At 49.1% G+C, this 17,269-nt stretch overlaps 1 protein-coding gene across 2 annotated transcripts in view; it reads left to right on the forward strand.

Moving 5' to 3' along the window:
- The window catches only part of PLXND1 (plexin D1), a 91,989-nt gene that overhangs the window by 40,443 nt on the left and 34,277 nt on the right, over nt 1–17,269 (forward strand). For both annotated transcript variants that reach the window (XM_076072091.1, XM_032966480.2), the window contains 7 exons: nt 4,082–4,190; nt 4,883–4,993; nt 5,669–5,781; nt 9,295–9,396; nt 10,999–11,129; nt 12,007–12,205; nt 14,883–15,029. In XM_076072091.1, coding sequence (XP_075928206.1) covers nt 4,082–4,190; nt 4,883–4,993; nt 5,669–5,781; nt 9,295–9,396; nt 10,999–11,129; nt 12,007–12,205; nt 14,883–15,029 — 912 coding nt within the window. The remainder of the gene's footprint in view (nt 1–4,081; nt 4,191–4,882; nt 4,994–5,668; nt 5,782–9,294; nt 9,397–10,998; nt 11,130–12,006; nt 12,206–14,882; nt 15,030–17,269) is intronic.

A 17,269-nucleotide genomic window follows, 5' to 3' on the forward strand; every position in this document is an offset into this window, starting at 1 on the left:
ACCTGCAATGGACCAAGAGCCAAAAGGTTATCCATGAGTTCTGCAAAGAGCCAAGTGTATATATCTTGACAGTTTTCGGCACAACACGGGAGACATTCATTATCCGCTGCCCCTGTGATGGTACTACGTTATGCCCCTTCGATAGAGCCGTGTGCGGTGGATTTAAAGAGGTGCACGCGGCTCGGGACCCACCAGTTGGCCGCCGCTGCGCGCGATGGAGCTCCCGAGAGCCCCGCCACTTGAGCTTTCTCGAGGGGGTTATTTCGGCCAACTTTTCCACGCTCGGCAAATATCTTTGAGAGTACACAAACTTTACCGCAAAACGGACGACCTGCCCATCGACTACTTGTGCTGTACCCACGGTTACTGCTGGGTGGACAGAGGCAGCAATCGAGGCCGGGGGGGTGGGGGGGGGTGGTGGCAATAAAAACAAATAAAATAAAATTGTATCTCATTAGATATGGCCCCACTGAGATACGCAGCTCTTTTTCAGAAACGACCTGGCCACAAACGATAGCTCAACGAGGTGGCTTGTCATCACGTGGAAATGTATAGCAGCCAAATACTCTGAACGCGTGTTTCTAAATGCGGAGGGATAAAACCGGAGGACCCGGAAAATAGGCCACGGCGTTACGGGGGAGAGGGACACACAAACTCCAAATATAGAGCAGGCGTCAGGGTCGGAATCGAACCCACGACCTCCTGCATACCAGGCGATGGAGTTGACACCTTGCCCCATTGTTTCCACTGTCATGCCCAGGAGATTGCAAGTCCAGTTTGCTAACCATCACACCATGGCAACATTCCAGTGTTAGAATGCATCTGTCAAATTTATCTTAAGTTTCCTCATTGCACAAATTGTACTTTAGTTCATTGTGCTCAAATTACCCTTAATTCATGGTGTTACTATCGAATCTGGTGTGCTAACCATTACTGCATTGCAAATATATTGGAACGTGTGTTCCCTCAAATGTAATTATACAACCACCGCATAAATGCACGGTAAATGCCGCAGAAGTATTCTTAGTGCATATTATTTTACGGAAAGGTGAAAAATAATGAAACATGGTGCTTCGAGCACATGCAGGAGAGGCTGTTGCATCACAAACTCGACCACAGACTACTTATCTCTTTTGATTTAAAGCTTTCGTGACTGCAGGGATTCATATGATTGGTTCTTTCGGTAAAGTCACGTAGAAGGGAAACGAAATAATATTTTTATTATTTTATTGTTTCCCTCCTCCTCCCTTGCATGCATCACGTGTTTTTTTTTGCCGCTCAACCACAGCCTGCGGCACGTTCTGCCAAGCGAGCAACAGCAGAATATGTCAGTTCTACATACAGGTCGATACATTTATAGATACCCCACGAAGTTTAAAGAGGGGGGGGGGGGGTAGGGGAATTATAGAAGACACTATAAATTCATTCAAAGCCTCCGTTACGTCACCTCCCACCCATCTCAACGTGCTCGTTAAATCCGCAGCCGCTCTCCTCCGCCATGCGTGGCAGCCGTCGCTCTTCACGGCGTTCAATCGGCTGTTGTGAAGAGAGACAGAGGGAGTTTGAGAAATCAGCGGGGTGTCTGTAAATGGATCGCCCCGATGAATAAGAAACACGCCGTTGTACACTTGTGACCTTGGTTTAAGTAAGATTTGATTTAGATGATCGGCATTTACTGCTGTAAAGCTGCTCGCATTAGTGAATTCAAAACTGGTCACCTTTCGTCAGTTGCCTTCGGGATTCCCAGTGTTCTCAGTACGCCCCCCCCCCTCCCACCGGTAGAGTCAGTGCACCATTTAGAATCAGCGTGACGAGCGTCGAGCATTTGGCTGCTATAAACGTCCACGTGATGACAGGCCACTTCGGTGAGCCATCATTTGTGGCCAGGTCGCTTCTGAAAAAGAGCTGCATTGGCCAATGGGACTTACACGTGGTAACAGAAAAACGGTTTTGTTTAGTTTTTATCTCCCGTCTCGAGATGGGGCATCAGCCGGTTATTTATCTTTAGATTTGCGATGCGCTGAGCGGTGGGAAAAAGCCAAAACGGCGCGTGGATTGGAGGACACGGGCAGGTTGAAGATGTCATACATTGACCGTTGATAAAAACACAACTTGCCGTGAGCATGAGACACGCCGCTCCCGAACAAGAAAACCACGGGGGCGGTGGGCGTGAACAATGACGGAGCAGCAGCGCACGGAATGAGCACTCCCGAGAGCATGTCCTCCATCGCTGCTCGACGTGGCCACACGTCGCGAGACTGTCGGGAGATGGAGCCGTGGATAGATCGCGGTAGATGATGATGGGACACTTTACAGTTCGGTCAGAGGTAATTAACATCTCCCGCGTATATTTTTTTTTTGCGAAGCAAAGAGGCAAGGATTTTGCCGCTGGTTCTAATAAAAGGATGCGTTCATTGATTTACGATAATATCCATATTGTGGAGTGATAACAAACACATGTGAAGTAATTGCTTCCTCCTTAAGCTGGATTCAGTTCACTAAAAAACATCGGATGCCACGTTTTCTTGTTTCCTTTGAAGGCATCGCTCTCACTGAGCTATGTAAGCAGCCCTTCCATTACAATTGGCACTGTTGTGAGACCCCGGACACATGTGAGTGAGGAGAGACGACAACAACACAGCATTCGTCATGGAATGCCTTTGACCGCATTTGTCATGGATTCTCTTTTGTGTTTTACCGTCACATCCCTTACACTGAAGGAACGTCCTTGGAAAGCGAAATACATTCCAGTGACTTATTCCAACGATTCGCTCATAATGCCGAATCGTTTGGCCAGGAAAGAATCGATGATCAGAATTTGTTTCAGTTTTGGCCCTGCTGCATTGGGATGTTTGGCCTATTCCAATGATGATTGTTTGACCCATGTAGGCGTCACGGTGGCTAGGAGATGTTAACTACCTCGCCTGGTATACAGGGGGTCACGGGTTTAATCCCGACCCTGACGCCTGCTGCTGTATATTTGGAGTTTGCGTGTCTCTCTCTCATCATCATCACGGTGGCTATGAGATGTTAACTACCTCGCCTCGTATACAGGAGGTCGTGGGTTTAATCCCGACCCTGACGCCTGCTGCTGTATATTTGGAGTTTGCGTGCCTCTCGCCCCGTGGTCGCGTGTATTTTTCTCCGGGTCCTCCGGTTTTCTTTCTCCACATTTAGAATTAACATCACGCGTTTAGAGTATTTGTCTGCTATACATTTCCACACGACAAGCCACTTCGTTGAGCTGTCATTTGTGGCCAGGTCGCTTCCGAAAAAGAGCTACATAGCTCAGTGGACCTTAGCTGGGAAAATAAAATAAAAGTTTAATATTTAATGCTACTGCTACTCCCTGCCCCCCAGCTACAACCAGGGCTACCACATCCCTTTCTTAACCACTTGCACCTGTTTTCCTGTCAACATAACTACGCCACCACCACTTTTAATGATAGACTCACTCTTTATCTCAAGCACTGTCATCTTGTGTACCATTTAACAATTACTTGAATAAGGCGCCATACAAATCTATACGAGACAAGGCACTCGGGAGGAAACTGGAGAACGCGGAGAAAACGTACCACACGTACGAGAGGGTGACACTCAATGCAGCCATCTCCTGGTCTCTCTGCCTACAACACCTGGCAAGCCACGGTGGTCACCCAAAATTCGACAAGATCAGTCACATTCACGGTGATGTGGTCATGGGGCAAATTGGGTGTGAACTCAGTTGGAACATACAGAACGGCCAGTGCACCGCGCTGTGACAACTTGGCAGGGCCCTCCTGCAAGAGAGTCATGAGACTGAGTGAGGCCTTCCAGGGTAAACAAGCATTATATAGTCGTCACTAAGCAATGATGCTAGTGCGGTGACATGAGGCAGATTCCGATGGACACCTCATGAACTCTGATTCTGTCTGAGCAGCCGCATAGCTCTCGAGTTCACAGGCAGTGTCACCGCACTGGGACCCATGGGCTGGAGTGGCCTTCGTGCGGGGATACAAAGAGGTGGGGAGGGGGCCCGAACCAACCACGTTCCACGTCCGCACCTGACATTGCGTTTCCCCTCGGCTGTTTGTGCCCGCAGGTTCAGGTCGGGCACTACAAGGTGGTGGTGGAAATGCTGACGGTGGACAAATCCAACTTGACGACTGCCATTTCTCTCTTCCTGGCCCTGCTCATTGTATGCATAATTGGTGAGCGATCTCTCGGCTCACCTTCGTCTACGTCGTCGTCGTCTTCGTCGTCTTCGTGAGCTCTCTGCCCAAGAGCAGGTCCCCTGCCTCTCGGGCTGCTCCCGTGCCACCCCACCCCCTGCCCTTCCCTCTTTAGCGCGAGACGGCAAACTTGACGCAAAGGGGGTTCTTTGTGCAGGAACGAGCTTTGACCCCAGCCCCTCCTCTATCCACCTCTGCAGCGGAGTTTCGATGAATTGTTGCAATTCGTGCTTGTGATTCAATTGGAGAATCAATTATTTACTTTAAATATTGAGGTGAATCCCACCCTCCTCTCCCTTCTTCAGTCTTCTTCACGTCCGCCTTAAATAGACTGTTCCTGATCGTCACCCCCTACCGCGGCTGGGCAGCGAGAACGGACGGCCCCGGTCGCCCCCTAATTTTGCGGGTGCATCGCTCCGGGGTTTGTTGCTGTTTTCCCCCTCTTCGAAACATACTTTGTATTCTGGCCTCTTGAATAACAACAAAGAACTTAAAACATGTTCGGGGTGAATGTAGCGGCACACCCGTGGCTGCTCACGAACGTTAATTGATTGTCACAATTCGGGTTCGATTCAAGAAACATTTGTGCTACCGTCGTGATGCATAGCAGCGCCCCGAGTTGCTGGAGGGGGTCACGTGAATCAGTCACACGGCTACCGTTTGTTCGGCAGTGTTGGTGATGGTGTTTTACATCAAAAACAAGAGAGCTAAGCACAACCTGCAGAAAATCCTCGTGCAGATGGAGGAGATGGAGGCGCAGATCCGAGACGAAATCCGCAAAGGTGAGGACTCCCGTCGCCGCTTTTCACAGAATTCTTCCCTTCATCGCTGCACGTTAAACACGCACACACACACCTGTCACCAAACCACGCGTAATGTGCCCGATATAGTCAGATCTCTGGAAGCTAAGCAGGCTCGAGCTTGGATAGCGCTTGATTGGGTGACCAACACGCAGTTAGAGAGCAGTGCAGCAAAATCCATTGTTGTACTCTACTTTGTATGCTCCCGTAGCATGGCAAAAATGAGCAACACACAACAAATCTGGCTTTCCAAAATGCAAGCCTCCTTTTCGAGAGGGAGTGACCTGACCTGGGGCAGCGAGCAAACATATTTAACGGAGAGAGTGAACTAACAGCTCGGCGACCACCGCCTCACTGCCATCTGCGAGTCGCAAAGCAGCAGGTACCGTACGTAGCAAACACTCGGCAATGCACAACAGTGCACGTTTGGACAAGGCAAAGTGAGAGAACGGGGGACTCCACACCGCCCACTTTCCATCCGTTCGAGGCGAACGAACGGACGCACGAACGGACGCACGAACGGCAATCTGTGGGGCGCGACCGCTACAGCGAGGCGGCGCCAAGGAGCGCCGTCGGAGCGCGTCAAACCACGTCGTCGCTCGCTCTCAAATGATTGCCTTCACACCCACCCACCCCCGCCACCCCCGGCGTAAAAAGGATTCGCGGAGCTGCAGACGGACATGACGGACCTGGCGTCGGAGTTCAACGGCAACCAGGGCATCCCCTTCCTCGAGTACAAGCACTTCGCCATCAGGATCCTGTTTCCGGAGGTGCGTCGCTCACCCAGTCACCGTCGACAGAGGGCACGGCTCGCGCCAGCGGGGGTCCGGGGCAGCACGCGTGCTCGCAATGGTTCACGGTTCAGTCCCCCGGCGATGCCGCCAGTCACGATTGGGATTCAATTCAACGTTGGCGTTATTTATTTTTGTTCGGCCGAGATACTACCCTGTTGGAGAGGCGCTATCGAGAGGCTGCCTCTGTCGAAGGCCCTCTCGTGCCAGCAGTGGCGTGAACAGGCAAATTGCAGGACTGTGCCCCTACTTTAAACAATTAGATTAAAAATTGCCGCTTGAGTTATTGCGACGATTGATTGCTCATTTTTATTGGCATTTCACGTGCAGTGTGCTTGTTTGTTCTTAACACAATGCTTTCGAGCAGGGGTGGGGAACGTCCGGCCCACGGGCCGTATAAGGCCCGCGAAATCATTTGATCTGGCCCTGCCAAGGCAACCGCTCGACTCGAAATTCAATAAATCTAGGCCCCTTTGTCATAGCAACATACATTTAATTTTGCATGGCCCGCAAATTATGTTATAAATATCCAAATGGCCCTTGGCTGAAAAAAGGTTCCCTACTGAGAGGATGAGGCACAGTGAGCTAAATTGTTCAGCAACTAGCAGCGTTTTTTTTTATTGTGAAGTTGTGCTTGCGTGTTGGTCACTTTCTATCTCCCCACAAGTCCACTTGCAGCTGCCGCTCGTAATTCATTGAGGTCATCCTTGCGAAAGCCTTGGCCAGTCTCCCAACCTCATAATGATGAAATGAAGGAACTCAGAGGCTGATGCATGCTACAGATTTGCTCTCACAATTACGTCAACCGCCAAACGTTGAACATTTATCATTAGCAGATTTTAAAACTGTTCGGATGTAATGATGTTATGGTTTTACAGCACATTCATAATGAAAGGGCAAAGTGATGAGTGCCGCTGGGCTACGATTCCAGTAACCTGAGTTCGATTCCTGGGTGCAGCTCACACGAGTATGAACCAGTCCTGGGTTCTTCCTACACTCATCCACCAGCCTGCACTGACCAGTGTGGTGAAGCATGGTGAAACAATCCCCATTACCAACACTGCACATGGAACCCTTCATCCAGTGGAAGATCGACAGGGCTGTACGTTGTTATAATCGAGGACAGAAGAGGCATGAAAGATTTATGTTCAAATGTTTTGTTATGTAAGTTATACAAACACAAAGATCTCCCAGTATAGCATTCACAGACTATTGGGACAAGTGCTGTTAGCAAGCATCTATGATGGCCGGCAGGAAAAACGAGGGGGTGGATGGCCAGTACCACGCCCGGTCGCCCTTGTCTCCCAAGTGGCAAAGTTTTTGCACATCGAAGTTGGCACTCAATTGAAGCTGAGTCGACCAGTTCAAATAATCGTCACTGCTGTTGGCCATGAGCGGGAATTGAATTCGGATCACCGGGTTCGTAGCGCGTCAAACTACAAACCGCTACACTCCCACTGTAACTTTTACATGTACTTATATCAAGTACTTCTTTTGGACTTATTTGTCCACCAAAGAGCCTCGGTGAGTCACATGACCCTTTTTCAGGCAGGGTCCTGCTGCATTGGGCGTTTTATTTTGAGATGTTTTTTTTCGTAATTGAAACTCGTTTTTTTTTTTTTACAAATGTGGGAGGAAACCGGAGCACCTGGAGAAATCCCACACACTCAAGGAGGCAGCATTCTACAGATGGAAACTTTACTTGTCCTGTACATGTTCAGTTGTCTTCACTTGTACGTCGCCATCATCAGCCGTGGTCAATCCACGGCTGGATGCAGGGACCTCCAAAAAGCTGCTGCTACCTCTCGCGATCGATCCCGCGTTGTAAAATTCCATCCGGCACCTGGCACACCAAACGATTTCATTGCTCCTTCTCCTGAGTGCACGTCGTCTCTGCAGTGTTCACACACACACACACATATACCACAGATATACATAATATTTTAAACTCGTTTTTGTGTGCCAGAGAACAGCAACATTTTGTTAAGTCCGTGGATGCAGAGTGCTGAGCAACACATGCGGGTTATTATTCCGATTACGTAATGCGGGAATCTTTTTGGAGCAGGCTCTCTGTGCATTTAAACAGAAATAAACCGTACACACACGCGCATTCCCTTCTCCAGAGTGTTTACAGAATCAAACCCTTGCTCGCCCCAGGGAGATCGGCCACTCGAGACGGCAGAATGGGAAAGGCATGGGGGACTATGCACGCATTGTTCCCCGTGTGTCTCCGCAGCACGAGCAGACTCTCACAGCCCGAGGCTGAGCACAATGGGGTGTCGCGATAGCAAGATGTTAACTACCTCGCATGGTGTACAGGAGGTCGCAGATTTGATCCTGTTCCCGACCCCGACGCTTGTATATTTTGTGTTTGCATGTTCTCCCCGTGGTCGTGTGGATTCTTCTTGGGGTCCTCCGGTTTTGCCTTCCACATTTAGAAATATGTGTTACGAGTATTTGGCTGCTATAAATGTCCACACGATAGACCAATTAATTGGGGTCTTTTTCAGAAGCGACCTGGCCACAAAAGATAGCCCAACGAAGTGGCTTATCATGTGGACATTTATAGCGGTCAAATACTCTAAATGCACGTTGATTCTCAATGTCAAGGGAAAAACCGGAAGACCCGGAGAAAACCCACACGACCATGGGGAGAACATGCAAACTCCAAATATACATGCGTCAGGGTCAGGATCATACCTATGACCTCCTGTATACCAGGCGAGGTAGTTAACATCTCACCACAGTACAGTTTATGGAAGCATAGGAGTACAGTACAACAATGCACTTCATTGCAATGCCTTCTGCTGACAAATTGGGCTAACAGCTGCTGCCTACAAAACCACGTTGTTATTCATGGTGGTTGCCAATTCCAAGCACTGTCTATGCTCGCCCCTACTTAGCTTTTGTGATCTTATGAGGTTGGGTGCGTTCTGTGTGATGTGGTCAGAGAATCGCGCCATTACACTCTCTCATTGCGAGGCCTGTGTCTCCCTGCTTAAATGAGCAATTCAGTGACGCTTATTTGTAGAAGCCTCCGATTAGCATGGTTGGCTATATACGGTGCGAAAGAAGTTCAACACACATACATAAACGCCGGTGGCATAACTTCCGTATTCCCACGGAAGGGGAACAGTCTCTCCGAAGGACAACCAACTGTTGATCTTCTTTCAAAAAGTGGTGCCGATTTTAGTGACTGCCCCCCCCGAAGGGATAATTGGCTGGGGGGTAATAGGCCCCAGGACGGGGGATTTGAACTCGCGGGAAAACCTTTTTCCCGATTGTGAGTCAATCACTGTAAACCGCAGTGCCAACCCAAGATAAACATCAATCAACTTTCCCCACCCCAACACCACCCGCAGGCATGAAAAAAAGGTCACAAAGTTGCGGCGCAATCACGTTTGCGGTGAAATCTCCGATGGCTCGTCGTCATTTTGTCTCGCGTTTGTTTTTCTGTTGTCGTTGCTTTTTTTTTTGTCCCCTTCAAACCAGACAGTGGAGCAGTTTCACACAGTATCACGCCAACTGCGCAGAATCCCCGCCACCGACAGCGCCCTGGTGCTGGACCATCCGCTCTTCGCCGCCGAGTGGAAGGTGAGAAGCGGCGATTTGCCAGCGGTTGCTCTATGAATTCAGTAAGTGAAGCAAGTAAATATAACCTCTCTCCCCCCCCCCCCCCCCTAACGTGTAGTTTAAAGGCGAGGGGTTGGCGGCGAACAACAAATCAGGGGTGTGGGGAGCACGGCAGGGTCAGTGGCCGGTTTATCCTAGGAGCAAAAGTAGCTACGTATGCTACACGCCCCGCACTTTCAAGGGCCCCGCGCTAAATTCTTTCAAGCTATCAATTCCGTACTTTTTGGTTCTTTCGGTAAAGTCACGTAGGTAGAAGCATTTAATTAATTAAATAATGTTTCACGACGTTTCGATCAATTCCGGTTCAGTGATTCTGCACTTGCTCTATTACTAGAGTACTATACTGCCCAACTTTTTGGAACGACTGGGTGTTTAAGGTTAGCGATTTGTCGTATTATCTGACTGTATAGCAAATGAAAAAATGCAATTACTTTACTATGCAATAAAAAAAATTGTGTTTTAATATTTACGTGTTTTTTTTTTAATTTAGGACCCCTTTATAACATATGCCACAGGCCCCTAACTAGCTTAATCCGGCACTGGGCAGAGTCATTGTAAAGTAAACGTTCGGCCAGCGTTGAACACCCACACCTCCGATTGGCACGGGTGGCTACGTACGGTGCGAAAGAGGTTCAATATACATACACATTCGATATTGAACAAGTATATGGTAAGATTTGCATCCTGCTCTCCATCTCTCACCCTCTGTGTACACATACAGGGCTGCCCACAGAGAGGTGGGTTGGGTGGGGACAGATTAAAGAGGACCCCACAACAGCCCTCGGATTTTTGTCAGCCACGAAATAAGGGGGGGGGGTCCCCCACATGGACATTTTTTTGCCCGGGGTTCTCCGCTAACCTCTGGGCGCCCCTGTACACAAATACACGTATATATTAACATAAAATTGGCGCAAATTATACAACAAAACGACACAACGGGGTTGTGGTGTCTATGTTTTGTGTGTATATGTTATGTGGAGAGCGGTAGTGTAGCGGTTAGCGTGCTCTGCTACGAACCTGGCGACCCGAGTTCGATTCCCACTCATGGCCAACACCGGTGACAAGTATCTGAACCGGTCCTGGCCCTCCCCTAAGTTGACTCAGCCTCAAATGAGTACCTGGTGCGATGTGGAAACATCGCCACTGGGGAGACAAATCTGGACGGGCGTGGTGTTGGCCACCCACACCCTCGTGTGCCGTGCCGGCCTTCATAGGTGCTGACTAACACCAACAGTCTCTTAAGGCTATACAGAGGATCTTTGTCTCTGTATTTTATGTACGTGGTGTGTATGTTTGTGTGGCTAGCGGTAGTTTAGTGGTTAGCGCGGCGACCCGACTTCGATTCCCGCTCATGACCAATATGAGTGGCGAACACTTGAACCGGAATCAGAATATTGATTTGTCCTGGAGAAAACAGTGGTGAATTTGTGAACCGATCCTCCCCTAGGTCAACTCAGCCTCATATTAGTATCTGCATCCATCCCCTGGTGTGCCGTGCTCACAGTCTCTTCAAGGGTGTTCGGGGGATGCGTGTCTTTGTGTTGTGCGTGGCGCTTCCCGCAGGTTCCCGAACTGCGTAGGCAAATGATGGAGGAGGGAATCGGCATCTTCTCCACGCTGCTCAACAACCAGAAATTCCTCATCACGTTCATCCACACGCTGGAGCAGCAGAAGGATTTCACTGTCAAGGACAGGTACACAACACAACTCCTTGCAATGCCCCCAGGGAACGCTGCCTTCCTGTACACAATCCAAATACGGCCATTCAGAGAGACCCATACATTTTTAGAGGGAACACAGACTTGCATGGGGACCCACAGGCCTCGAGACCCATACGATTCTCGCATTCCAATACAGCTGCAACAGATCTGGCATGTTTCGTTAATCCAGAGAGGCAACGATTCATAGGAGGAAGAAAAAAGGAAAGGACTTGTACCCTGGACTTTAACAGGGGCAGGAAGTCGACAGCCACGGACGGCTGGGGGCAGAGAGATTTAGATTGAAGGCGGCAAAGGAAAATGAGCGACCTCCTACCGAGCGAAGATTGTTTGGAGGGCTTTTACAGAAAGCATTCTAGGGTGGAGAGTGTGTGGAACGGAGAAGGGTGAGCTGAGAGGGAAGTGGTAGGAGACATGGGGAAGTGAGTAGAGTGAGAAGGGGAAGGTTAGGAGAGAGTGAGTCGAATAAGGATCTCGAAGGCGGTGAGTGGACAAGTCCCCTACTCTTTGTTTTTCACATCCCAATGCGCGAGCCGGCGGTGGTGGAACTCGCCCATTGAGGACCCTAACTTCAAGTCACAAAAATACTCGTGGGGTGACAAAAGAGATATAGCCAAGGGCTAGAGGTGCGGCGATAATGAGAGAAGAGAGGGGACTAGTCACCTCTGCATATTAGTTAGTCAGCTCGTTTATTGGAATTTGAATTCGATATTTGGGTGCGAACCCCGACTTTGCGTCACGAATCCGGTGCCGCCCCCGCCCCTCCCCACCCCACACCGCCTTGAGCTGCTTGCCGACGCTGGCTTCGCTCGCGGCCCTGCGCCGGCGCTGTCGTCCCCACGGCGTGCTCTAGGTGCTACCTGGCATCGTGGCTCACGGCGGCGCTGCAGGGCAACCTCGAGTACTACACGGCCGTGCTCAAGGAGCTGCTCGTCGACCTCATCAGGTCGTCCACCAACAAGCACCCCAAGCTCATGCTGCGCCGCACCGAGTCCGTCGTGGAGAAGATGCTCACCAACTGGATGTCCATCTGCATGTACGGCTTCCTGCGGGTGGGTGAAGCCGACGGGCCAGAGGGTCGAGGCGGCCCCGCTCCCGCCTGTCCGCGTATTTGAGCCGTCTCTTTGACTGTCCATCCGTCCATACGTTTACGTGTGTCGACACGACCGCCTGTCTTTTTTATTCGTCTGGCCGTTTCTCTGACTGTTTTGTTCGTCCGCCCTCCTTCCCCCGTCGTGAATGATAATATCATTGATGATTATCATTGTTATTCAGATGAATCTGAACATCGTCAGCACGTCCCTAACTGAGAGACGGATAGACACACAGGCAGGTAGGCAGATAAACAGCGAGGCAGGCAAAGAGATAGACATGTAGGCAGACAGAATGACAGACAGATAAACAAATAAACATACAGGAAGACAGCGAGAAAGAGTGACTCTATCAAACACAAATCATAATTTGTCTCTTTCTTTGCCTGTCTGGCTGTTTATCTGCCTACCTGCTTGTGTGTCTATCTGTCTCTCAGGGACGTGCTGCCGATGTTCAGATTCATCTGAATAATCCTAAGATCGAATATATTTTTGATGATTTCACGTGAAATAATTGTTTTGGATGATTCCAATTATTTCCCAGTACAAATCTAACTGACGTCTCTATAATGACGTCACTTTCACAGCTCTCCTGCAAAAAGTGACGTGGCATGGCATTGGGTGACGTCACTTTTATTATCACGATGTCATTTACATGAAAATCCGAAGATACAAAAACAACATTCAAATTGTTCTTAAAATTCTGACCAGAATCCAAAATGTTGCAGTCTGAAACTCAGCCGCTAATGCACCAGAATCAAAATATGTATTTATTCCGGAGGAATCCGATGAGCATATGGCTGTCTATACAACCTCCTGCCCAACGGCCTGTCTTGCCAGTGTGCCTGTGTTTGTACGCGTGCCTGCGTGTCTCTACGTAATGTCAGGTGACATGCAGAAAGCACGCTAGCTTATCTCCACTCAGAAGCAACGGGCTAACCCCACAAGTGGAAAAGCTCGTAGGCTTATCGCTGCAGAGCAGTTTACTTATATATAAACACACGCCATTGCACCGTGTAGATCTGCTTTCTGGCTCTATTTAAGTATGGCAAACTAGATAAGCACAAAGGCTGGCCAAGGCATCAATCTTAATCTGCCTCTGAAGTGGCACTCCTTTGCAAGCAGGCGGGCGGTCATTAGTCCCCATCCCCCCCCCCATGTTATTTTTGTCTACATTCCAAGACAGATTGGAGAGAGTGGACAGGGGGCGGGGGAAGGTGGGAGTGTGAATGGAGATTGTAAACGGGGAGGGTGTGGGGAAGGAAAGGATGGTGGGTTGGTAGATGGTTGTTTGGGGTTAGCGCGAGGGAGGGTTGGTCTTACCGAGGGCCCAAACACTTTGACCAAATTACCCCGAAATGGGAGCACGGACACAGACACCGCAGCCCCTCACAGTCACGCACGGGAAGGAAACCCAGATATACACACACCGTACTTTTAAAAATATATACCCACTTATTTTGACTAGATGAAAAAATGTTTCGTTTTAATCACGTACATTAAATGTAACGAATAAAATAACAAAAATGACTGAGCAAAGGTGTTACAACAGACACCCGTTTCAAAATGTATCTCAACAGGATCACTTTTTCATGCCAGTTTTAACCTGGATTTCCACCAAGATCCCCCTGAACCCCATCACTCACAACGAGTGCACATCGCAGAACGTCATCACAGTCGTGCGATTATTTACAGGACGGCCGCCACATTTAGCTCGGGGTCAATGTTGAGGGATGTGATGGGAGAAGAAGGCAGACAGAGGACACAAACAGGAGCAAGCCCTGACTCTCATTGTGTGCCTTTTCCTCCTCTTCGGGCGATTTAACGGATACCGGTGCCTGTGAGCCTAAACTAAAACCAAACTATTTTTTTTCTTTTTTACGAGGTAGGACCCACTGAGCAGAAATGACAGCTCAACAAAGTGGCTTATAGTGTGCTAATTTATAGCAGCCAGTTACTCTAAACGCATGTCAATTCTAAATGTGGAGGACCCGGAGACAAATCCACGCAACCATAGGGAGGACATGCCAGCTCCAAATATGAAGGTGTCAGGATCGGGATCGAATCCACGACCCCCTATATACCAGGCGAGGGAGTTAACATCTCGCCAATGTGGCACCCCTCTAGAGCCTCTATCAATGCTACTTATAATTCTCTGCCACGAATCGTTCGTCCAGTGCTCGCCAAACTGCACTGGCTTCAGGTTGCTAAGCGAATACATTACAAGGTCGCACTCAACACACACAAAGTGCTTGCCACAAATGAACCACACTACCTCGCTGATCTCGTCAAGAAGCATAAACCATGATCACGGCGAACTCCGGTCATCCTCGCAGCAGCTTTTGGCTAACCATCGAACAAAGACAGTCACCGCATCGCGCACTTTCAGATGTGCTTCTGCAGCCGTCTGGAACGCTCTCCCTTCCGATATTAGAAAGCCACGGGAGCTATGCACTTTTAAGTCACCTAGATTGAAAACTATTTTTTTTTTCAGAATTACTATTTGTTTTTAGTTTGTTGCCCTTCCCCCGCACCTCCGATTAGCACGGTTGGCTACGTACAGTGCAAAATAAGTTCAGCATACATACGTACGTACATGCACCCTCCTCCCCCTGCTCCGCGCTGTGCACACACACAGGACCGAGTCGGGGAGCCGTTCTTTCTGCTGCTCACGGCCATTCGGCAGCAGATCAGCAAGGGGCCGGTGGACGCGGTCACGGGCCGTGCCAAGTACACGCTGAGCGAGGACTGGCTGCTGCGCGAGAACATCGAGGCGACCGCCCTGGTGAGTGGCGGCTGCAAATCACTTACCCCTCTTCGCTCCCTGTGAAGCATAAGCCCACGACGCCATGCCGGACGGTCTTTAGCAGCTTTCTCTGCAACCCAGCGTCACGCGCTGTCGTCACGGACTCACGCGCACGCTCACGGCCGTGTTGTAGCTTCAATCACGGCTACAACGCACCTCCACCTACCTCCACCTACCACGCCTACCCCCGCACGTGCTCGCTGGCCGGATGAACTAATCCCACGGCGTCGCGTTGGAGTTGTCCATCGATCAAGTGGCGGCGAATGAGCGAAGTAAAAAATCTAATTCACGTGAATACCGGCCAGCAATGTTGTTAGTTACTTTTTTTTTGAAATGTTAATAATCCTATTTAATAGGGAGGGAGGAGGTAAGTCCAGATTCTTTATCAGTTGTTGGAATGCCTGTCGCTAGAGTGAGTTTTTTTTCCCCCCGATAGGGACATTTAGGTAGATATCATTCGTGCACACAGATTACCCGAATTTATTTCTGGCCAGGTGAGAGACAGCCCATTGGCACAAGCCTGTCTTTTATATATTTTGATTTAGATGAACAACACGCAAATACAGTGCAAGCACAGTCCAAGTACAGACAGCCCTCTTGTCAATCCACTGCTGGATGGGGAGCCTCTCTCTGTGCTGTGTGGGCCATGGGGGTGTCATGTGACCATACTTGCGAGAAGGGCGCCGTGGTGAAGAGATGTTTACCACCTCGCCCGGTGTACGGAAGGTCGTGGTTTAGATCCTGACCCTCCGGGTCCTCCGGTTTTTTCCCTCCACATTAGGAAACACGCGTTTAGAGTATTTGGCTGCTATGAAGTTCCACGTGATAAGCCACTTCGTTGAGCTATCATTTGTGGCCCAGGTCACTGCTGAAAAAGATCTACATAGCTCAGTGGGCCTTATCTGGTAAATAAACAACATAGTCCAAATAATTTTAAATACTTCACGCTGGAAAAGTGGGGGAGCACAGAAGACGTTTGAACATAATCGTTAACAACACCGGCTGTTACTTCACTGCCTCTGCAGACAATGTAGTCTATCCTAGCGGTAGCCAACTACAGCGGTTTTTATGCACTACCCGGCACTATCCAGGCTCAGCTTTGCTTTAACTATCCACGGGTCTAACTTTTGTCGTTGACAAACATGCAATTACAATCGCTTAAAAGAAAAAAAAACAGGAGCAGTTTACTGACATCCGTTTTATCTATTCGTTGTTGACAGGTGGAGAGTGTGTTTGCCTCTCATTGAAAGTTTAACACACCGCAAATGCAATCTCCAGCCAACAGTCAGTCAGTCCCTCTGCTCTCTCCAGATAATGTTTTTTTTTCCTGTCAATCATTCACTGACCGAGCTTTATGATGGGTGCTTTCACACCATTGTCAGTACAAGTCCCTGTAATGTTACTGCTGACTCGCCACCGCTCAATCACTGTTTATTTGTTACACGGAAAGTTCCCGTTTACTCAGTTGCCCAGATGTTTTGGGTGCCAAGGTGGCGAGATGTTAACTACCTCACCTGGTGTACAGAAGGTCATGGGTTCGAGCCTGACCCTGACGCCTGTATACTTGTGGTTTGCGTGTTCTTTCCGTGGTCGTGTGGATTTTTCTCCGAGTCCTCCGGTTTTTCTCTCTACATTTAGAAAAATGCGTGTAGAGTAGTTGACTGCTGTAAAATTTCCACGTGATAAGCCACTTCGTTGAGCTATCATTTGTGGCCAGGTCGCTTTTGAAAAAGAGCTGTATAGCTCAGTGATCCTTACCTTGTAAAATAGAAATAGTTTCGTTTTTAAGTTGTTTTCGTTTGCAAGGGAGATGTGTGGTGCATCAGCGCAAAAAAGGCATCGCGAGAGCGACCCTTACAGAGGAACGGGGCAACAATGGAACAGAACGTGTCAGAGGTGCAGGCAAAAAATAGTGCTTACAGAACAAATATTTACAGTGTTAACATAGGCCTGCACTAGAGGGAATTGTAGAGAGACCCTTGTAAACGATATATTGGCTTAATTTCCATGCTGGCCATACGTCTTGTAAGAGATTAAAATATATATGTACGATACATATTTATTTTCTGATTCGATTGATTCAAACTGGCAATGGAAGGAGCAATGAACAAACAAATAATCGAGGGCATGGCGTGTTCATGGTCCCGTGCTCGTTACGCTTAGGCAAAACAGGCTGGCGAGTCAGTAGACATTGACGTCAGAGCACAGGGAAGTCGTGC

The sequence above is a fragment of the Petromyzon marinus genome, chromosome 36 (assembly GCF_048934315.1).
Source record: "Petromyzon marinus isolate PM22_M1 ecotype Great Lakes invasive population chromosome 36, UKy_Petmar_22M1.pri1.0, whole genome shotgun sequence".
Classification (NCBI taxonomy): Eukaryota; Metazoa; Chordata; class Hyperoartia; order Petromyzontiformes; family Petromyzontidae; genus Petromyzon; species Petromyzon marinus.